Source organism: Rhinopithecus roxellana, chromosome 21 (genome assembly GCF_007565055.1).
Source record: "Rhinopithecus roxellana isolate Shanxi Qingling chromosome 21, ASM756505v1, whole genome shotgun sequence".
Classification (NCBI taxonomy): domain Eukaryota; kingdom Metazoa; phylum Chordata; class Mammalia; order Primates; family Cercopithecidae; genus Rhinopithecus; species Rhinopithecus roxellana.
The window spans coordinates 57,387,908-57,411,647 of NC_044569.1; the positions used below are offsets into that span (position 1 = coordinate 57,387,908).

Consider the following 23,740-nt stretch of genomic DNA (forward strand, 5'->3'; position numbering starts at 1 on the left):
TTGTGTACACACACACATATTCACATGCACGCACACACACCTGCACACTCATGTGCGTGCACACACATGCTCTCACACATATTCACATGCACACATATACCCCCCACACACCCATGCTCATGTATGCACCCATGCATAGAGATTCACATACAGGCACACACCATGCACTAATGTGTACACCTACACAAACACCATACTTGCACACTACATAATACACTCACTGCACACACACACACGTGCACACACACTCACACCCCTCCCTCACTGTGAGGCCCGCCTGTGATGGGACTGAGCCAGGAGATGGCAGGAAGCTCAATTTTAAGTTTGATGTCTTTATCTTTATATTGGGGCTGGACATTTAAATTATAGAATGGAGATGGATTTCATGACTTAAAGTGTTTGTTGGACTTTTTATTACCTACTGGAGTCCACAGGAGTTGTGAGGCTTGTCTAAATTTTCATCTAGGGACAGGGGGAGAACCAGTTCCACAGAAAGAGATGGAAACAAAGCTGTTTAATGATGCCATCTTCCCCTACCCATACACCCCAGTCCTGCGTGTTCAGCATGGTGGATATACTCACTATCTGGTGTAGGCACTGAATTAAAACTACATACACATGAACTCATTTAGTCCTCATCATAATTTACAAGGTGGGCATTATTATCATTCCCCCTGTCTTACAGATAAGGAAACTGAGGCCCAAAGAGAGAAAATAATGTGCCCAAGTTCTCACAGTTGCGAAGAGGCAGAATGGGGATTTAAATCCAGGCTGGTTGCCCCAGAGTCAGTGCATTTAACCTCTCTCCAAGAGATCTCTGAGACGGGCCTGAACTTGCCTCAGGGTCCTGAAGCCTCACTGCGAGTTTAGACCTTTCTGGGACAGAGGGTGCAGGGACAGCAAAGCGGCAGAAACACTGGTCCTGGGGTGCCCTCCTATAGGGATATTTTCCAGCCTGACCCACCTTGTTGCTGTCCTTTTCTCTGCAGGAAAATCAGAAGTTAGGTGCTGATCTCTGCGAAGTCTTGCTGTGACTTCGTGACTGCCGATCAGGGAGAGTGTGTGTGCATGTGCGAATCTGTGTGGGTACTCAGATGTACAGTTCTCCTGCTGCCTCTCCAGCAAGGGCACATTCCCCTTGAGGGTAGAGACCAGGTCTTCACTTTGTTCCCAAGCCCCTCTCAGCTCTCAGTCCAAACCCTGCCCACAGAGAGCCACAGATTATAATCACCAAATAACCTGAATGATCCCGCTTTCTCTCCCGGCCTTAGAGTGCCAGTGACCAGGCTGTTGCAGGTGCCATCCCTATCACCTTTGTGTCCAGTCCTGACTGTGTTAGCACAGGCTGGGATAACCAGCAGGAACTTGCCAATGCGTTCTCTGTAAAGTGATGGAAAGAATTATCTACTTTTCACAGGCTCATAAATCCCCCAGCAAAACACTTCCTCCTGCTGTTTTTCTCCATTTGCCACTGGATTTATTGAAACTGGGGAAAATCATACACTTCTTAGCAAGTAGATGCTAAGATGAATTCTTTATAGGATATGGTTGGTAATAATTTAATTAGCCCAGCTTTTTTGGGGAAAAGTGTTAATTAGTTTTTGCTTAAAATACACCATCTCGATGCCCTCTCCTTCTCCACTTCTATCCCCTGGGTGAAGACTCAATTTCTCATCCACACTCGACAGCAAGTCCCAGCCTGATCACTACTGTTATTACAGAAAAAGGAAATACAAAAAGTTATTTTTGGGCTGCCACAGATTATGACACAAGCTAATTATGATCACTGTAGGTTCAATAAACTGGGGGTAGGGTAGGGAGCAGGACCCCATGCAGTTCTCAGCGGCCTGCTGGCCCCCAGTGCCAACTCCAGAGGCTTTGGAGGGCTGCTGACCATCAAGATGGAGGGCAGAAATGTGAGATTGGGGCATCTCAGTGAGAGGGTGGGGGCTGTAGCCCCTCAGACAGAAGGGAAGAGGTCTCTCCAGGTAAGCCCATCCCCCTGCTTCTTGTCCAGCCACCTGCCGCAGTTGAAGATGGTGGCCACGCCGGTGCTGGTGTTGGTGACCTCTACCTTCTCCACCAGCCAGCCTGAGCAGTAGCCGCTGCTGTCGTGCTCCAGGCGCACCTTGCGCAGCTCGCCCAGCTCCAGCGTCTCCAGGAAGAAGCGGTCTGTGCTGCCTCGCTCGAAGAGGTTGCGCATTTTCTGCTTCAGCTCCCGCTTGCCTGTGTCTCCGTTGGCCCCAAAGATGGTCACGAAGACATTGGCGTCGGTGCCTGCCCCTGGCTCATAGCCTGTCGTCACGATGACTTCGTACTTGACGGGCACCAGGCTCTGGACCTTGCTGACAAAGCTCTCTGTCGTCTTGGTAACTTCGAATACCTTGAAGTACTTCCTTTTCCTCTTGAGGGGGATGAGGCAGTCGCAGTTAAAGAAGTACCTGGTAGAGACGTGGGAGAGAGGAGGGGGAGGGGCTAAGCAGACCCCAGCCAAGGCTGCTCCCTCCCCAGATCCCCTTGCTCATCCATAAATGGTCCCTTCCCAAGGTGATGGGATATTGGAGCTGGAAATGTTGGGTTAAACTGTGAGTATGGATTCTTGTTTAACTTAAAATTCACCATGGACAGGCATCTCCATTCTTCCAGTTGCTTCTTGATTCTTCTACTTCTTTTTTCTTTTCTTTTCTTTTTTTTTTTTTTTTTTTTTTTTTTTTGAGACAGAGTCTCCTTCTCTCTCCCAGGCTGGAGTGCAGTGGTGCAAGCTCCGCTTCCCGGGTTCACACCATTCTCCTGCCTCAGCCTCCCAAGTAGCTGGGACCACAGGCGCCCGCCACTATGCCCGGCTTTTTTTTTTTTTTTTTTTTTTTTTTTTTTTGTATTTTTAGCAGAGACGGGGTTTCACTGTGTTAGCCAGGATGGTCTCGATCTCCCGACCTCGTGATCCGCCCACCTCAGCCTCCCAAAGTGTTGGGATTACAGGCGTGAGCCAGATTCTTCTACTTCTTTTTTGCCCCTCATACTCCATGTACAATCCATAAGCAAATCCTGTTGACTCTAATTTTTTTTTTCCATCTTGGCCAGGCTGGTCTGGAACTCCTGACCTCATGATTCACCTGCTTCAGGCTCCCAAAATGCTGGGATTACAGGCGTGAGCCACTGCGCCCAGCCGACCCTATTTTTAAGATATATCCAGAACCAGCCCACTTGAAAACTATCCAGTATCTATCTGCCCTGCTGCTACTTGTGTCTAAGTCACCATCATCTCCTATTTGGAAATTATCAAGAGCCTCCTAACTGGTCTTCTAGCTTTTTGCTATCTGTGGTCAATTCTGTATGCAGCAGCCATGTGATCCTGTTGAGATGTAAGCCCAAGTATGACCTTCCCCTGTTCAGAACCCTCCAGTGGCTTCCCATGTCAAGTAAAAGCCAAAGACTTTACAATGGTCTGCAAAACTCCTCATGATCTGACTCTTCTCTCCCTTGTGTTTTCCTTTATTCATTTTTATGTATTTTTAATTTTTATTTTCTTTAGAGACAGGGTATCAGTTTGCTACCCAGGTTGAACTGCAGTGGTGTGATCATAGCTCACTATAACCTTGAACTCCTGGGCTCGAGTCATCCTCCTGCCTCAGCCTCCTGAGTAGCTGGGAATATGAGCATGCACTATCACGCCCAGCCAATTAAAAAATATATATTTTTGTAGAGATAGGGTCTCACCATGTTTTCCAGGCTAATCTTAAACTTCTGGCCTCAAGCAATCCTCCTGCGCTGGCCTCCCAAAGCACTAGGATTACAGGTGTGAGTCACTGCACACAGCTGTGCTTTCCTTTCTCACCTGTCACCTGCTCTTTTCCAAGCTCACTCCCATCTGCAGATACTCTTGCTCCCTCAAAGGGACTGGTTAATGTTTGTACCTGGTGGTGTCACCTTTAGAGGAAGTTGCTGAATCCAGAGTGACAATTTTAGGCAAAACCAAGTAGAAATATGACTATTAAATTTGTGCTCCCAAATTCCTTACACTTGACTGAGTTGAACTAAGAGTTTGTGTATGTATGCATGTGTGTGTGTGTGTGTGTGTGTGTGTCTATGTGTTCACAGACTGCAGAGTACAAGGGGAAAGAGAAAGTCCTCTACCAAAGAAGCCATCACAAGCAGAAGCAAGTCTGGAGCCAAGAGAATTGTCTTGGACCAAGAAGTCCTCCCAAACCTTCTCTTGAACATCCCCAATTTTAGACTCTGGGTAATGACAGTGGGTTCAGGAATTATAAAGGAAAACGTCAGACAGCATGGTGGGAAAATGCTGCACATGATGTGAGAGGGCATGGTTTGCCCCAGCCCTGCCACCTACCACCTGCGTGACCTTGGACAAGTCACATCTCCTACCCAGATCTTGATTTTCCCATTGGCAAAGCTGGAGGTTTGTACTGAACAATTGCTATGGTTTCTTCCCACTCCAAATTGCTAATATGCTAACACCTTTGAAAACAAGCAGTCTTGGTGCTGGCTAACAACTTCAGGAATGCAACACTGAAAAGGTGTGCCCAGTGGTGCAAAATCAAACCCTATTTTAGATGAACATTCTTAACAGAAAAAAACAAACAAACAAACAAACAAACAAAAAAAAAAAAACACCTTTGGTTTTTTGCCTGCTTACACAACTCCAGGACTTTGCATTCTTGAATCTCATTAGCTCCCACAACAACCCTGGGCATCATCCTCCCATTTCATAGGAGGAGGAACTGAGACTTGGAGAAGAAAAGTCACTGCTTAAGGTGACCCAGAATCAAAGCCTGCCTGGCCCTGAAGAATAAACCACTTAAAGACATTTGCAGGAAATCCTTATTCTGTTTTGAGATTGTCTTCCCCCAATTTATCACTTGATAAATTTGGATTGTTGTTACATACTACAATTTCTTAGAGGAGGATATACGTGCATTGTTTTAAAATTCTCTTAAAATGCATTTCTTTATGCATATGCCCACTAATATGCATAATTCTATATAAATACAAAAATCATCTGATCCTATACATATTTTTCTAAATGTACTTTTTTTTGCTCCCTCTTTGCTTGGCTCTCTCTCTTTCTTCTTCCTCTCACTTCAGCATCCCTTCTCCTCAGATAACCCATGTAACAGTTGAGGGTGTAGCCTGCCAAATTTCCCTCCGTTTCACCCAACCCTGCACAGACCCACGTGTACATAGACATATGGGGATGTCAGTGTTCCCTTTACAAAACGGCATCGCATAAGACATGTTTTCCTGTATCTCGATTTTCTCACTCAATAATACTTCCTGGGAATTGCTCCAAGTCATCTGGTATGTATTTAATTCATTATTTTTGATGGCTGAAAAATATTCCCTGGTGTAGATATAAGGAAATGTTTTCTGATAGACATAATTATAGGATCACCAAAATGTGGGCCCTACAGACTTACACAAAGCTCTGGCTTTGGAAGGACATGCAGCAGGCTGCTCCCGCTAGAAAGGGGGGAAGGTGTCCAGCCAGAGTAAAGGCAAAAGCAGAGAAAAATGAGCAGAAAGAACTGATGCATATTCAAAACTATGTATAAGTGCACATCTATGAACACTGTGTATCAGAAAAATGCCACAGAGAATGGGGTCACCAAAATGCTCATCACGGTGGCCACCTCTGATGGGCAGGGCTGTAGGGAATTTTTACTTTCTTTTACAGACGTTTCTGTATTATTTGAATTTTTATGGTTGTATATTAGATATGCTACTGGGATAAACAATAAAGGTGTTTTCAGTTAAAAAATAAAGGTCTTTTTGTATGACCTTTCACCCAAATCCTGAGGCTATTAGTGATGAATGAGAACTGGTCAGGAAGGTCAACAGCACACTGCAAAAGAGGGGTCAGAATGGAAATAGCTGGGAGATGGACATTTGGAGTTACTGCGTATATGAGAGATTGAGATTAAATTCATTTGTAATTCATGGAACTCCAAATATGGCTAACGTGGTGGCAGGAAAGGAGTTGTGGATGTTACACACAGTGTTAAGCAAGTGGTTTTATAATATAGAATGTAGGTGCCTTCTAGAATGAGACCATGTGAATTGTCACCACGATTAAACATGTCTGCAAAGTCCCCCTTCTGGACGAAAGTTATATTTCTGCAGGAAACAGGTTTTCATCCAGCAGAGACCACAGGCTTGAGAACTGCAGGCAGGCAGGGGTGAGCTAGGGCATGACTTCAGAGAGCTCCTAGGCTGACACCCCTGCCATCGTTCCTCTACCCTAGACCCTATAGAGCATCCAGCTCTCCTCCCAAAGGGCAGCGTGAAGCACAAGGAGGAGAAGGGTAACTGCTGGAGGCCACACAGTTGACCAGGAGACAGTGCTAGTATCCAGGGGCCTGGAACCCCTGCAACCCCTTCACTTCAGGAAGAGCCCCTTCCCCACAGATATCTCTTCCTCCCCCTCCAGCTCTGGTGACAGCCAACGACAGGCTGCATTCCTGAGGCTGGAGGGAAAGATGCTTCAATTAGGAGAGGTTTCTTCTTCCACAGGATGGAAAATTCTACAACTTGAGCCCAGGACCGTGGGACGGGAAGCTTACAGTTGGGCCTTTGCCTTCCTTTCCTCCTAAGACAGGAAGGTGCCAGGTGGTGCTGAGAACTCTCTCTCTTGGCCAACATTGTGGGATTAAGGATAATGTGAGGGTGACTATTTTATTTTGTTTTGTTTATTTTGGGAGGTTTGCAGAGGAGCAGTATCAGCAGACACAACCCCTGTGAATGGGAGGTAGTACTGAGCCGTGAAAAGGGCTTAGGCCTGGCCCTGACTTGCTCAGTGAATCATTCACTTTTCTGGGACAGTCTCCCAGCTGTCAAATTCTCATCAGTACTGGTCCTAGCAGGCACATAGAGCAACTCCTACAGGATTGATTGTACTTGAGCTGAGCTTTCTCTAAAAGAGCAGTAAGTAATGCCATAGCTCAAGAGGGAAGTTGCTCTGAACAGAGTTGTATCTCCCCAAATTTATACGTTGAAGCTGGAACCCCCAATGCAATGGTATTTGCAGATGGGGGACTTTGAGAGATAATTAGGTTTAGATAAGGTCATGAGGGTGGGGCTCTCATGATGGAATTAGTGCCCTTACATGAAGAGGAAGAGAAACCAGATCTCTCTCTCCACGACGTGAGGACACAGAGAGAAGATGGCCATATGCAGGCCAGAAAGACAGTCCTCTGAGAACCTCACTATGCTAGAACCCTGATCTCAGACTTCCAGCCTCCAAAGCTGTGAGAAATAGCTTTCTGTTGTTTAAGCCACCCACTGTCTGATATTTTGTTATGGCAGTCTGAGCAGAGGTCAGAACCTCTTCTGCCAAATTCCCAAGGACTTGCTTGGTTTGGGGGAGCCAAATCCAGGGAGCTGCAGGTTGGACGAATGTGGCTTTGAGAAGCTTGGGCTCCTGAGGGCCAGAGCCCATAGCTGAGGGCTCTGCCTGGGTCCAGCCTGGCTACTGCTTCTGTGCAGACAGAGGTTACCTTTCCTTGTGCAGGGAAGGCTCTAGGGTGTGGTATGAGCAGGGCCAGCCCCAGGGAGAGATGCAGATGTGGGAGGGTCCATGGTGGTTCTGGCGCTGTGAGCTGTGTACTCAGCTTTCACTTACCCTTTGGCAAGCCTTGACCTTGGATTCCCCTTTCCACCCTACCCTGCCTCCTTCTCAGCACCTTTCCTGCCTTCCAGAGCCTCAGGGTTCTTTCTGGCTTCCAGTTTGGCTACCAAGGGGTTTTAATTAGACAAATTGATGACTGTGACTATGTTGCCCAGGTAACTAAGACCCTTAATCTTCCAGAAATGCCTGAGTCTCCAGAAGGCTCTGATGGGAGAATGCAAAGCCCCTTATCTGGGGTACTGTGAAGCAGATGGACCACTGGATTACCCTACCTTGTCTCTGATCCCTACTCTGCCCACATGGATGGTGGGTTTTCACTATGACCATGTAAACAGCAGACTTCAAAGCTGTGTTTCTTTGTTATTTTAGATTGAGAGAAGGGGAAGGCAAGGGAAGTCTCTGCTCTCGGGCACTGTTTGACTTTCTCAGTATTCTTCCAAGGAAGCATCCCTGGATTCAAAGACTAGATGCACCCAAGGTCATCTGGGCTACTCCCGTGCCTCTGACAGTAGATGCATAATCCAGATAGCTTCAGAACCATACAGGTGTCTCTTCCCTTCCTGTCTTCTAGGCCTCCTGAATGGGGTAATCTTGACCTTGAAGAAGATACCTCCTCACACCCTGCTCTCTTGCCCACATTCCAGCTCAGTCCCTGCCCCATGCTGAGGGAGTGGCACTTCCTTGGGGAAAGGCTCAGTACATACACATTGCCATACTCCATCTCGGTGATGGTGATGGTCTTGACATGCCAGACAAGCTCCCTCTTGGGGATGAACCGGTCTTCCCTGGCGAGGTGGCCCACGCAGAGGGAGGCAATGTCCCCCAAGTAGACGCTGTCAAACTCAAATGTGTCTGTGGTCCCCCTGCAGGAAACAAAGGTGTGGTCTTTGCCCACTGAAGCAGGTAAGCATTTGTTGGGGGCCTGCTGCATTCCAAGCACTGGGCTAGGAACAGGGATGGGATGGCAAGCAGGACCTCACGGCAGTCCTGGGGGCTTTGAGGGGTTCAGTTCAGTTTGGGACCAAGACAATCACAATGAAAAAGCCCCACTAGCTGCCTGGCCCCAGCACCAAAGAATGGTGACATCGTTATGCAGGATGGAGATGGTGAGGGTGGTGAGACTTGGAGAGCAGAGGGAGGAGGGAAAGGGAAGAGTCCCCTGAAACAGACATGTCTTAGCAAAGTCATGGGTGGGAATAGTGGGGTATGGAGGTAGAGATATTTCTGGGGGAATGCTAGCTTGGATGGAGTTTGGGTTCAGGGAGGGAAAAGCTAATGGAGAAGGTAGGAGTGCAGGCAGTCTGTGGGGGTCTGTAAGTGCCAGTCTAAGGAGTCCAGACTTCATCCTGATATGGAGATTTGAAGAAAAGGTTGTTATAAATGGAATGTCTGTGCCCCAGCTCCCCCAAATTTATATGTTGAAACCTATTCTCCAGTATGATGGTATTTGGAGGTGGGGCCTTTGAGAGGTGATGGGGTCATAAGAGCTGAGCCCTCATGAATGAGATTCATGCCCTTATAAAAGGGGCCCCAGAGAGCTCCCTCCCCCTTCTGTCATGTGAGGACACAGTGAGAAGATGGCTGGCTATGAACCAGGAGGCGGGCCCTCACCAGACACCAGATTTGCTGGTGCCTTGCTCCTGGACTCCTGGCCTCTAGAACTGTGAGAAATACATTTCTGTTGTTTCTAAGCTACCAGTCTAATGGACTAAGAGAAAGATGTAGCAGAGTTAAGGGGGAGGTAGAGGCTGTCTCAGCAGTCCTGGAAGGAGGGAGGAGATGAAGTGGGCATCTGAGCAGTTCACAAGTGGCTCTGATGGAAGGAGGTGTGGTCCTTGTCTCTGTAGACGTGAGGCAACGTTTGCAGTGAGTAGCACTGTCCAGCCACAGGGTAGGCTCCCATTAAATGCAGTCCCATGCTTTCCCTTTCACCATTGCCTATTTAGCCCCGGGGTGTTTGCACAGGATCAGCACATGGTAGGTGCTCAGTAAGTACTTGCTGGTTAGGCCCATTTGTGTACCTATGGCTCCCACCCAAGGGGGAGATTCTTGGGGTCCTCCCTTACCTACCCACCCCCCACCACTTCCCATGGGCCTTCCCCTCCTACTTCCTAAAGGCGCGCTGCCTAGAAGAATTTTCCACGAGAAACTCTTTGGATCGGTTCTTCCTGCCCTCCAGGATGAGCCAGACGTTCTCCCTGGTTTCGCCTCCGTTGCCGGTTTCTATGACGATCTCGTAGGCTGTAATGGAGGAGGTGGGGGAGGGTCAGCACAGGGGAGGCAGTGCCCATCATCAGGGTGGGAGCAATAGGGCCACAGCCTCTGGTCCTTCATTTGGTCTTAGGCTACAGCCTGGGCGTGGGGGAGGCAGGTTAAAATCACCACGATTGAGACATTGTAGGTAGAACCTGCCCAGATTCTGGGGTTACAGTGAATGCTCTCATTTATTTATAGTAGCAACCTCTTTGCAGGCAAATATGGGAGCCACTGGGAATGCAGCAGGAGGTGGGGGTGAACACTCAGCTACAGGGCTGAGATGCAAAATGGAGATCGGTGCTGAGAAGGGAGAAGAAGGGGGGCCCAGTGCAAAAGCAAAGGGGAAAGACCCAGGCAGTCAAAGCACCCCGAAGACCCTTGCACTTGCTCCAGCAAGCAGTCTTGCTCATAGCTTGTCTCGGTGTCATTCCATCTCACCCTGCTGTTCCCTCAGTCGTGTCTGCACAGGCGTGCACTCCTCCAACATTGGTTAAGTAGGTGCTAAGTGCCAGGGCTGGACTAGACCCTGGGTGACACTAGAACTCAATCTGTAGCCCCAGACACAAACACTGACTGTACCATGTAACAGAATGTGACAGATAACCCTGCAAAAAAGAGCCAAAGTACCGTGGGGTAAGAGGAAAACCTGGCTCCCCATTTCCTCTCCCACTTCATGTCCTGGTACTTTCTCTCTTTCTCACTCTAGTCACTCTGCCTCCTAGCTGCACCCAGAGCACTTAGGTATGCTCTGTCCTAGAGCTCTGCAATGCTGTCCTGCCTGGAGTCCTTCCCTCTTTCCTTCTCCCTCCCCCACCCATAGCGGCTTGGCTCACTGGCTCACCTTCTCGTCCTTACTCAAAAGTCATGTCTCAGAGATGTCTATCCAACCACCCTAATTAAAATTGCAACCTGATCCCCCTAAGCCAAGATACTGAGGGTGTGTGGCATGTGATCCAGGCTCACTCCCCAGGGACCAGGCCAGGGATGGAACTGGCACCCTGGAGGACACAGTAAGTATCTGGCTCGAGTGTCTCCAGACATAGACCCCTTGCTGCAGTACCTGAATGACTGACGGTCTGGGATTCTGGATCCAAAGGGGTAGCTCTGTTTCTGTGCCTTTATCTCAGAGACATGATACAAACAAAGAAGAGGAGAGATGGCCATGCCTGTGGCTCAATCCCAGCACCAATCCCAGCCACACAGCCACCCTTTTGCAACTTTTCTCAAGGAGAAATCTCTGCTACCTGAAACAAGTAGAGTGAATCTAGGCAAAGAGACAGGCAGCCTCTGATGGAGGAAGAGATCCACAGAGAGTGCATCCTTTCTGCAGTAGGGAAGAGTTCTGCAGCCCAGGACAGATTCCAGCCCAGGAACCCAAAGCCATCCCAGCAAGGGAACCACATTGTTCAGTGGTTCAAACCACTGCCTTCTGCTTCCCCATGGGAGGCAATGGTTTGTTCTGCAAATGGGTACTGGTGAATTCAAAGGGAGATCCTGGGTGTGGTTAGGGAAATGGTTTGTCAGCATCAGCGAGGGAGGCAGGGAGCACTGGGAACCTGCATATCACCGCGATGGACTCAAGTAGGAAGTGTGAGAGATGGTGCGGGTGGGCTGTCCTACAGGGATTGAAATGAATTCTTTCCTAATAGTCCTAAGGATAAGGTAGAGAAGGTTTGTAAGCAAGAACATTTAGGTAGATTAGAAACAAATGTTGCTAGTCGCATCGGTGGTCTTTTGAAAGGAAGTTTCAGTCAGCATATTTTCACCTTGCTTTCCCAGATGAAGCGGCTTGATAAAAATGTAGAAGGCATGATTCTCAACTTTTTTCACAGGTTGCTGGGAAGGAGCAGATGAAAGAGGATCAGGAGCTTGAACATTCAGGGCAGGTAGAAGTGATGAACCCCATCTAACAGAGATCTTCCGTGGGGCCAGCACATCCAAGGACAAGCCCCACTGGAGGAAGGCTCTTGGCAGTCATGCAAAGGAAGAAGCACATGGAAGTCACTAGCATAAAGGGGCCACCAGCAAAGCTACTGTGAGCTTAGGGGGCATGGGTCATAGTTTGAAAGGCAAGACAGGAGAGGAGCGAGCAGATCCCCCTTGAAATCTTGCCTTCATCCTGGGCATGGCATCTGCAGAGGGCAACGAATGAGCGATACAGGTTATACTGAAAGGGGAAGGGGCAGGATGCAGGGAAGATTCAATGTCACATTGTTCAAGGAGCTGCAGAATAAACAGATGTTTAGTCTCGAGACAAGAACTACAGGGGCATGTAATGGCCACGGAGGAATGCTAGGAGCATAGTTGGGCTTCCAGTGGGCATTTGGATTTCACTGTCTCGTGTTTCAGGACCACTGTTTATGTTGGGGAGCTCCTACCATGTGGGTTGGATGGGGCTGAGAGTCCTGGACCTGGCCAATCAGAATCCTCCCCAGGGAGATGCTCTCTTCCCTTCCATGGAAGCTATTAAGCTGGAATGGTATGGGATTGGAGCTGTGAGCAGCCAACTTCCACAATGTACTAAAACAAAGTTGACACATGGGAGGAAACAGAGCTGAGAGGAGAAGAAAGAGACATACTGAGATCACTGGAGCCTCTGGAGACAGCCAAGTCTCAGCTAGAGCCACCCAAAACTTCCAAGTTCTGGGAGCCAATATATTCCCTTTTGCTGGAGCCAGCTTAGGATTGGGTTTCAGGTACATACAACCAAGAGTCCTGACCACTCCTGAAACTTTCTGTTTGACTCCACTGGGACTACCAAAGGATGGATGCTTCAATAACATAAATATGAAGATGGATTTTCTAGTGGTGAAGCAAGCAGTGAACGTTCCATCCCTGGGGAGCTGACCTGCAAGCTGGACTGTATTTTGGCTGGAAATGTTGCAGGTAAGGCTGACTGGGCAACCTTAAAAGGCTTCGAGTAGGAGCATAGGGAGTGGGAGGGGCTGCAGAGAGGAAGACTTTGGCCCTGCCAGAGGTTGTCCCAGAGAGAGATGTTTCTGTCCTTCTAGGTGTGTGTGTGTGTGTGTGTGTGCGCGCGCGCGCGCGCGCACGCACGCATGTGTATACAAGCATGCATGTAAACACATGTGCATATGATCTTACTGTCCTGGCCTTTTTTCTGACCCTGGATCAATTACAATAGAATCTCTGGAAGTGGGACCCAGACGTTAGTATTATTTAAAGATTGCCAATGGTTTTCAGCTTTGGCTGCACATTGAAACCATCTGCAGAGGCAGATGCTCGGAGAGGGCAAGGAGCAGCTTCTAGAATTGCCAAGAAGAGTTGGGGATAAAGGTAGAGAACAGGAGGCTAAATGAGATGGAGCAATTAATTAATATGGAGTACCAGCCAGGCCTAATAAGGACAAGACATCCTGGGGCGGTGCAGTGGGCCTTCGATGTGTCACTTAACTTTTCTGGGTTTTTGTTTGCCTTATCCATGATACAGAGGTGTGAATTTGCACCCCCTCTATTTCACGGGGTGGGAGTAGGATTGCAAAGATCTATTGAGAACATGGATATGGAATGCTTTCATCCCCATAAAGCTCTGTTCAAGTACAAGAGCGTATTTGTTCTCACACACTGAGTGTCCAGAGATGCCTTGGGGTCAGTGATGTCAGCATGTAAGTGCCATGAGAGCAGAGTCTCTGTTTCATTGATTAGTGTGTCCCCAGAAGTCAGATTAGGGCCTGGCCCTTGTGGGTACTCAGTAAGAGTTTGTCACATGGTTAAATGAAGGTAGCTGAGGGTTGGCATGCTTGCCTCAAGCTGCATCCACAACTGCCTCCAGGGTGAACCTCCATCTGAGGACACAGGTGTGGCTGCCTGTCCCCTCATGGGCAGCCCAGATGGCATCACTTTGCTCTATGCAACCTCCCAGTAAAGAGGGATTGATTCAGGCCCTCTCCTGGCTATGCGTCCTTGCCCTCTGGTCTCCAGCATGCACACATCCTTCTGGAATCAACAGAAGGGTCACTTACCCTCTACAATCTCCCTGTCAACCCATATCTCACAGATTTTAGCAGAGGTTTGGCAGGGAATTTGTGAAGGAGACTCAGTGATTATGCTCCAAGCCTTACAACTCTCTACTTTCCTGGACACCAACAGCCTGAGGAATCTCTATTGCTCGTCATGGCACTTGTGTAAGGTGCGTAAGGTTTCCCTCGAACTAGATTGTGAGGCTGTAAGGACAAGGAATGTATTTTCTTCCATTCGCCGAGCACCAATTGAGCACCTACTGATCCCCAAGGCCTGCAGAGCTGCAGAGGGCTACATACATGGGTGATGCTATCCCTAACCTGTGGGAGCTTTGGATGTATTGAGAGACTAATGCATGTGCAAAGGACAATACAAATAAACTAGAGGCCACAAAGCCATATGCATCATTCATAGCATCTAAAATAAAACTGGGCACCCAGTAACTTCTCAGGAGTGTAATTACACAAGTTGGGAGTCTACCTTCTGAATTAGGGCAGGAATTCTCATACAGGAATTCTGGATAAATGGGTGCTTGGCCCTTGTTTGAATACTCCCAGGGACATAGTGCTCACTACCTCTCAAGGCAGCTAATCTCATCATTGAGCAGTTTGGATGGCATGGTAGAGATGAGTGTGAGTCGGTGGCCTCCTTTCCATAGCCTACAGTGGTCCCCTGGAAGGGGCTGCCCAGCCAGGAACTACATTTCCCAAGTGCCCTTGCATCTGGTGGTACCACATGACTAGTTTGCACTAACAGGATGTGAGTTATATTAAGGGAGTGTGCCTTCTCCATGCTCTTTTCCCATTTGCAAGAAATATGGAAGCCACACATTAGAAATGACTGAGATACAGACAGAAGGAGCTTGGGTCCCTAAATCACTCCATGGAAGACCTCCCACCAAACACAAATACTGGACTGGGTATAAAAGGAGTGAAAAATGTTTTGTTGTGTGAAGGCACTGAGATTTAGGGGTTTGCCTCTTACTGAAGCTAGTGCTGCCTTAACAACTAAGATTGGAAAAATCCATTTCTCATATCAGGCTCTGCCTTTGACAAGCCTCTTCCAATCTGTTGGGCCCAGACCCTGGCATCTGTGAGAGGCACATCTCCCTAGGCTTTGATGGCCATCCCCTCAGGATCAATTACTCTTCCCCTTTAAATATCCCCTGAGGAAGGGACAAAAGGAAAGCCGCTGCTGGAGATACTGGCTTCCCCTGCATTCTGTTTCTAGGAAGTGTTGATTAGGCAGCTGTTGCCACAGGCATCAGTTGGATGATATCCATGTTATAAAAATAAACCAGAGAGGACTCCACACTAAACCACCCAGCTCAGCCTTCAGGTCAGGGTCAGCTTGTCCCCAGTGGGTTTTCCTGCCACCTAATTAGTCCCTGTGATTTTGAGCCATGAGCTGGCATCAATGTTTCTTAGCAGTTCCAGTTTCACCAAATAGCAGTTAGGATGTTTCCTCATGCATCTCTCCATATTATTCCCTGCATCGGGCATCTGACCCCCCTCCAGCTGGAACAGTGTCTTCTTATTCCAGCACCATTCCCTGCCTCCCTCCTGAGCCAATGCTCTCCCCCACATACTGGTCTCTTCCAGCTCATCATGGATCTTGTTGTTGGCACAGGCAAAGTCGCGGACCGTCTGCCCGTCACCCTCACTCTTGGAGAGCCAGCAGTCGCACTGGAAGCGGAATGTCTCATCACGGGAGTTGTCCTTCACATCAACATAGCTCAGATGCCAGCCAGGAAATATCCCTGTGGAAAAGACACCATGGGGACTGGAAGCTGGATGTGCCTTCCCTCCCCTTTCGGACTTCTACATCCCCACAACCCACTGGCTGTGTGGCCCTGAACAAGTTATCTGTCCTCTTTGGGCCTTGATCTCCTTGTTGATAAAGTGAGGGGTTGGGTTAGGTGGTCTCAGAGGGTTCCTCCAGCACAGAGAATATAATTTTCTGCAAAGCCCTTAACTTGGGGTTCATGAACCCTAGAGGATCTGTGTATGGAACTTAAGCAGTCCATGACCCCAAGAAATTGTGCTGTAATTATACATGAACATTTTACCAGGGGGAGAGCTCATGGCTTTCATTAGATTCACAATTGAGATCTCTGACCCAAAATAGAATTTTCTGGAGTTCACTAAGATGAAGGATGACTTCTATTACTTCCTGACACCAGTATTTACCTAGTCCATGCCCATTATCTTTCCAGAATCAGTTTAGGTGTCAACTCCTCCAGGAAGCCTTCCCTGATGTCCCCTGATGACCCACTAGGCCTGCATCAGGTGTTCTCCATGCTCCTATAGACCCCTGCATCTGCCGTGGCCACACCCTGACCACCTTGTGTTGTCAGTATTTACATGTGTCTTGTCCTCCAAGCCATGAGCTCTTGAAGGCAGTGAGTAGGTCTTACTTGTTTTCATTTCTCTCATGCCTAGTGTAATGACTGGCAAGTAGCAGTTGCTCAATGAATGCTGAATGAATGAATGTGTCATGACTTGGCTAAGCTGTTCAACAATCGTAGAACAAATCCAAAGCTACTATTTCTTTTGGGTATGTTGCTAATATTGAACACATAGCTGCCCTTGTTATAATTGGCAGGGCTTCCCTCGGAAGTGTGCCCACCATAGCACAGCTATCAAATATGAATTGATGTGCACTTGCCTGCACGATGTAAATAGCATGCATGTGACAGCTGCATGCTCCTTATACCATGCACTGGTTCAGTTACTGTCTTCTCTTCAAAGTCCTTGAGAATCCTTAGAACCAAAGGACCCTATGCAGGAGGAAATCCCCGTGGTTTGGCAGGTTACTTGCTGCTCACTATATGTCCACAAGGAAACTCCAAGGGTCTTAAAGCACAAAGAGGCACAAAAAGATAGACGACTCTTGCAGTCACCCAAATCACAGGGGACACATGTTAAGGCTCAGCAGGGAATACACATTGGTGGTCCTAGTATAGCATCATTCCAGGTTGAAAAAGTACTTATGTTTTGTAAACACAGGTCTTCACTGAAGTGGAAAACAGCACCAATAGAGTTAAGCCAAATTTTAAAACACTTCTGTTGAGTTAAACAGTGGTCAGTTATTTATTTATTTATTTGATGGAGTTTTACCCTTGTTCCCCAGGCTAGAGTGCAATGGCGTGATCTTGGCTCACCGCAACTTCCACCTCCCAGGTTCAAGCAATTCTCCTGCCTCAGCCTCCCGAGTAGCTGGGATTATAGGCATGCACCACCACACCTGGCTAATCTTGTATTTTTATTAGGGACGGGGTTTCTGCATGTTGGTCAGGCTGGTCTCAAACTCCTGAACTCAGGTGATCCACCCACCTCAGCCTCCCAAAGTGCTGGGATTACAGGCATGAGCCACCGCACCCAGCAGTAAGTTATTTTAACAATAAATTTGTTTTTTAACTCAATTAATCTTTCAATTTTTCTACATTAGGGCCAATTCCACCTGTAAATTTGCAAAATGGCTGCTTTCTGAGATGCTTCCTGATAGTGTCATGAAGACGAGACCTTCTGCTTCCAGTGTGACTGCTAGCTCTCCAAGATTAAACTACTTAGCAAGCCTCAATGCATGCAGTCTGGAAATGACGCAGAGAAGACCTGCTGAAGCAGTGCTCAAACACTTCTGGAGTGGAATATAGGAAGGAAGAGACAGGTAAAGAAGAAGGCAGAGAAAAAGGTGGTAAGTTGTTGATTCTACTGGAAGGTGTCCAGGTGAAAGAGTTTTTGTCCTCCTCCCACCGTTCATCCTCACTGTCTGTGTGTGTGTGTGTGACAGAAGACACACACACACACACACAGATTCTACTATCCAGCTCTTACACAGTTTGATTGCTACAGACCTCTGGAGTGGGACCTAGGCATCAGTAGTCATTAAGGCTCTCCAGGTGATTCCAATGTGTAAGCCTGAGAACCTGGGCCTGTATCACAATCACCTGGAGGGTTTGTTATACTATAGATTATTGAGCCCTATTCCCAGAGTTTCTGATTCAGTAGGTTTGTGGTGTGGTTCAAGAATGCCCATCTCTAACTAGCTCCCAGGTGACGTCAATGCTGCTGGTCCTAGAGCGACACCTTGAGAACTACTGATTCAATGTATCAGGACCAGAGTCAGGGAGGTCTTTCTACAGAATCGTGGCAATAGGAAATCAATGGGAAGTTTGAACATGTGATTGCATGCGTAAGTGTGTGCATGAGTATGCTGGTGGAGGAGGATGGCATTACCTGGAGACGTGGGCCATCACGAGATTGTTTCTGTTGCTGGAGTGCACCATTTGTTGTGCTCTACACCCCACATGGTTTTCACTACAGAATTACACTTCCTGGGCTCCAGCCAGAATGGTGACAGAGAAAATCAGTGAGCTAAGGGGAAGGGTGGATTCTGGGATGGCTTTACCTTTATCCACATATAATTCATTGCCCCCACTGCATGGATGAAGACAACCAGAGTAGGAGCCTGTCTGGCCTGGGTTGCCCTGGTGCTCAGTGGCAGGCTGCCTCTCTTCCCACTGTGGCCCCCTTTCCCCGTCCTCTCAAAAATTGGCATTGTCTGACCCCATCCACAATTTTCAAATTAGAATTCTTCAGAGAAACTCCTTCCATGAGCTTTGTGCTTGCTGCTCACTTAATCGCCTTGTTTCGGAAATTTTGGGTGTGATTGACAGGGATCTTACCATGACTTTCTCCCACTAAGAACCTATCAAACATGCAACTGGGAACAGGTGGCTCTGGCAGGCTGATGTCATGTGTCTGGTTTTTGCTCGTGATGACAGCAGGATAGTAGATGGGTAGATGGATTCACAGGTACAGCAATGGCTAACTGAGTATCCAGCTCTAGCCACATGGTGAATATCCTACCTGGCCTTAGCGGACTTGTTAGTCTGTTCTCATGCTGCTGTGAAGAAATACCTGAGACTGGATAATTTATAAAGAAAAGAGGTTTAATTGACTCATGGTTCTGCATGGTGGGGGAGGCCTCAGGAAACTTACAATTATGGCAGAAGGCAACTCTTCACAGGGTGGCAGGAGAGAGAATGATGGCCAAGCAAAGGGGGAAGCCCCTAATGAAACCATCAGATCTTGTGAGAACTCACTCACTATCGCAAGAACTGCATGGGGGAAACCACACCCACAATTCAATTATCTCCACCTGGTCCTGCCTTTGACACCTGGAGATTATTACAATTTAAGGTGAGATTTGAATGGGGACACAGAGCCAAGCCATATCAGTGGACCAAGAAGGAACCATCTGAAATTGACAAATAATCCGTTGCTTTACAAAGTCTTCTTTTTTGGGGTTCTACTTTATTTTTTTACACAAAAGTAACAAACACTCCACACTATTTGACACCTTTTACTCACAAACTATATCAAAATGTAAATACTGACATTCTTTTTCATAGTTGCCTGGTATTTCATTGAATGTACATGCCACCAAATTATTTATCTTATCCTTGTTGATGGTTAATTAGTTGGTATCCAGACTTGTACTTCTACACACAATGCTATAATTAATATCTTTCCACACGCATTATAGTCATCTTTTAAAATGATAAATCAGATTTTTTCACTTCTCCATATAAAACCCCCCAATGGCTTCTCATCACTGTCAGAATAAAATGCAAACTGCTCACCAAGGACTATTAGCATTGACATGATCTGGTCCTTTTCTACTCTTCTGATTTTATTTCATAGTACTCACAACTTCACTTACTCTGTTCCACCTACACTGGCCTCCTTTTTATCCCTTGATATATGAAGCCCTCTCTTTTCTTACAAACTTTGCATCTACCATTCGGTCTGTTTGGAACTATATTCCCCAGGCTCTGAATGTCAACACCATCTCATTACTGAGGTGTCAGATCAAATATTCTGTCTTTGAGAAAGACTTTGTTAACAACCCTATTTGCAGAAGCTTCCTAATCCCCAATTACTTGCTGTCAATCATGACATGCCCACTTCACAATCTGAAATAAGTTTGTTTTTGTTTTCTCATATATTGTATAGTTTGTCTTCTTCCACTAGGTTGTAAGCCCCTTGAGAACAGGATCCTTTTGTAACCTGTCCATCTCTATGTTTCAATGCCTAGAACAGTGCTTGGCATATTATTAAATAAGTGTTTATTGCATGCATGGGTGTGCACTATTATTGAATAGGGAAGAATGGCTCTAATGGTGAAGTTTTAAGAGTGGATGGGAAAAAGAATTCAAAGCCCTAGCACTGAGTGGTGGCTGGCCTGTTCTAGTAGAATTGATGATTTTATCTCACATTTTTCAAAGTTTTAAGAAAAAGGCCTAGAAACTCTGAACCAGTGTGAGGTCCCAATCTTTTCAGGCAAGAGATGGCAGTCTCTGGATGGGAGGGAGACTGGCAGCTGCTCCCTAGAGTTCATCATGCCATCTCCTGCCTGTGGTTCCCCAGTGGCTTTCCACATCTGATGGGATAAAAGGGCCCAACTCTGTGTTTACATATTTAGGGCCTTCTTCAGCCTGACTCCAATCACCTCATCTCTCGCCTCAATAAGGAAGAGCCCTTTTACAAATCCCTTATTGCAGTGAGATGGATTTAAGCATCCCTTTGGCATTTCCTCTCTTCTCATTATGGCACCCAGCTTTCCCTTGCTTTAAATACCTGCCTATTGTCCTCTGGAAAATTTAGGCCTCATTTCCTCTGGAAGGTCCTCCAAAATCTCCGGGCTCTCAGTATTTTTTGCTTGTCCATTCTCTTGACCATGAGCACAGACATCTTGAGAAATCTCTGTTATTCAGGTCATGACTATGCCCTAACTTTTGTGGCTGGTGTTATGTGTATGCCTGACTTCTCTAGTGAGATTTTAGGGGAGGAGAATCATATCTTAGGAGCTCTTAATTGTATCACAGTGGTATGGACTTAGCATTCAATAAACATAGAATTGATCAATGATTTTTACTTTCTAAAGTGAACTGTCAATTCTTTGCTCCAGCACAAACCACTAAAAATTCTTCTCAGGTAGGAGGATAATTTTCTTCACCAAGCAACTCCATTCTTGAAAATAATCTTTGGCAAGCTAAGGATTCATCTAGGCAACTCACATTTCTTTAGTAAGATCAATAAATGGTGTGAAGTAAGATATGGAACCATCCCACAGCCCTAGCTGTGTATGAATATGAGAATCTAGCTATTATTTTTCCACAAATACTTTTTCACATATATTATCTAAGAGGTCATCCAGAGCAACACTCTGGAATCTGGCAGATCAGGTTGCAGTCTCAGCATATCCACCGAACTGAACACATTATAATATCCCCATGCCTCAGTATCCTTACTTGTACAATGTGGGGATTGAAATAGATGACTTCTGAGGTTCTTTATATTAGGCTGGTACAAAAGTCACTGTGGTTTTGGCAAAAACTGCAATTACTTTTGCACTAACCTAATATTTCTATGAATTTATATTTTTCAAAAGAAAACACATAAATTCTTTCTTTCCTCAGAGCCTTAATTTAACCAAAGAAGGCATGAAGAACAAGATAATTTAGAAAATAAATACTCTGGTTATAATTTGTTCAGTATTATAAAAGCTATGTGGGTAACTGGAATTATGGAGAATTAATCACTTGTCTTGATTTTCCTCTATGAACTATATTTTATGGTAATCAAATAGCCTGAGAGACTTTTTTAACAGAAAAATTCTAGCTACTAAATGAATAAGAAATGAAAGAATTAGAAAATCACCATTTGTAACCCTAATTGATCATCACTGGATGAGTCCATTAGATGAAGAGTTGTGAGGAAACTTTATAGTGGAGTAGTCAGGCTGGCAGTCCCTATTTCCACTGTTCAATGTTAGCACCAATAATAATGGGACTTCTGTGTACTTCATATTACATCAATAAACAGCATTTCCTCAATACATTGTATCCCTCACAAACTTACTCAGTATACAGTACTGAGGAAATTTACTTATTTTCCATATATTCCATACACAATATTAAGAAAATTTATATATTACATAGTATTGGGAAAATTCGCCATGGAGTGGAAATTGAACAATACAAATAAATCATTGTTAAGTATGATAATGGTGGTGTAATTTGTAAGAAAATGTTCATTTTAAAAAGAGACCAGCCTGACCAACACGGTGAAACCCTGTCTCTACTAAAAATACAAAAATTAGCCAGGTGTGGTGGTGCGCACCTGTAATCCCAGCTACTCAGGAGGCTAAGGCAGGAGAATTGCTTGAACCCAGGAGGCGGAGGTTGCAGTGAGCCGAGATGGCACCGCTGCACTCCAGCCTAGGTGACAGAGTGAGACTCCATATATAAATAAATAAATAAATAAATAAATACACATGTTTGGGGTGACATGACATGAAGTTTAGCATTTGATTTTATATCCCCCAGCAACCAAAAAGAATAAATTTTAAAAAGTATGAAAAATGAAGCTGATGTGACAAAGTTCAATAGTTCAAATTTGATAGTTCAATAATCAATAGATTCAATTATGAATCAATAATTCATAATTCTTGAACTTGGGTGATGGCTATGTGGAAGTTTATTACACTATCCCTTCATTTTTGTGCATGTTTAAAATTTTTCACTAAAAAAGAACTATTGAATAGACAAAAAAGGTTGAAAGATAGATTCAGAGAAAGAGAAGATTGCTATGCTTTCAGTTAACTAAGCATTTGTCATCTGATTTATATGGTATTTGTTCAGAAATCCCCATCTTTATTGTAGAAGACTCTCAAGCAAAATATATTTTTCCTCATAAATGTCTATGCAAGGGAAGTATAAGGTATCTGGAAAAAAATTTTAAATAAACATAAAAAGTATGGCATAGAGAGAGGCTAAGGACATGTTTAGCCATCTTAGCTTGTATTAACATTTAAACTTCCATCCCTGGAGGAGAAAGTTACCATTAAAAGGAAGTTGGACACAAAACCTGTCTGTCCTCTCTGTCCCTCTCCTAAACCTAGTATTTCAACCACATGGGCTCAATAAGGATACAGCAAGGCCAGTCACTGTGGCTTATGCCTGTAATCCCAGCACTTTGGGAGGCTGAGGCGGGTGGATCACTTGAGGTCAGGAGTTTGAGACCAGCCTGGCCAAAATGATGAAGCCCCGCCTCTACTAAAAATACAAAAATTAGCTGGGTATGGTGGCACACGCCTGTAATCCCAGCTACTCGGGAGACTGAGACAGAAGAATCACTTGAACCTGGGAGGTGGAGGTTGCAGTGAGCAGAGATGGCCCCACTGCACTCCAGCCTGGGCGACAGAGTGAGACTCTGTCTCAAAAATAAAATAAAAAAATAAGGATACAGAAATCTTCCTTTTCTTGATGAGCCTGAAGACCTACCAGTGATATCCTGGTTTCAGACCCAATGTCTGTTGAAGGGGAAGAGGGCCACTTCTTTGCCTACAAGGAGAAGAGGATCACATCAACCACTCAGGATTTCTTTAAACCCAAGAGCCATTATGGGTCCAAGGCAATCAAATAGTCTTTTGCTATTCAAAGTGGTGGTGGGGTGGGGTGTCAAGTTCTTTGGAAAGGCTGGCATCTGAGTAACAACAGTAACTAGTCACAAGGTTGGAGTGGTTTAGAACTGTCCACGGTGCTGAACCCGACTCCTTCAGATTTTGACCGTGACGAGATGGAAGGAATTGGCTGATTGGAGTCACGTTTCTGCATGGTAGAAAACTGCATCAAGAAAACTGAGAAAGTCTGGATATGTGTGCAATTAGTGTCTGGGAGGAGGGGCAGCTGGCATTGGAGGACTTAGTCATGAGTCTGAGTTTCATGGCCAGGACTCAGCTTTTTTAAAAAGCACTAAGGCAAAAGGAACACTGATTCTGGGGAAAACTGAGA

The 23,740-nt window shown here is 46.1% G+C and overlaps 1 protein-coding gene across 6 annotated transcripts in view; it reads right to left on the reverse strand.

The window, feature by feature from the left end:
- Positions 1–1,460: 1,460 nt before the first annotated feature.
- LOXHD1 (lipoxygenase homology domains 1) overlaps positions 1,461–23,740 on the reverse strand; it is a 192,248-nt gene continuing 169,968 nt past the window's right edge. For 2 of the 6 annotated variants that reach the window (XM_010386817.2, XM_010386820.2), the window contains 5 exons: positions 15,467–15,637; positions 9,751–9,883; positions 8,347–8,505; positions 2,129–2,441; positions 1,461–1,709 (listed from right to left, as the gene is read on the reverse strand). In XM_010386817.2, the coding sequence (XP_010385119.1) occupies positions 1,707–1,709; positions 2,129–2,441; positions 8,347–8,505; positions 9,751–9,883; positions 15,467–15,637 (779 nt within the window). In that variant the 3' untranslated portion in view covers positions 1,461–1,706. Of the gene's footprint in view, positions 1,710–1,742; positions 2,442–8,346; positions 8,506–9,750; positions 9,884–15,466; positions 15,638–23,740 lie in introns of those variants that run through there. The other 4 variants (XM_010386816.2, XM_010386815.2, XM_010386818.2 and 1 more) reach the window with 4 other exon arrangements.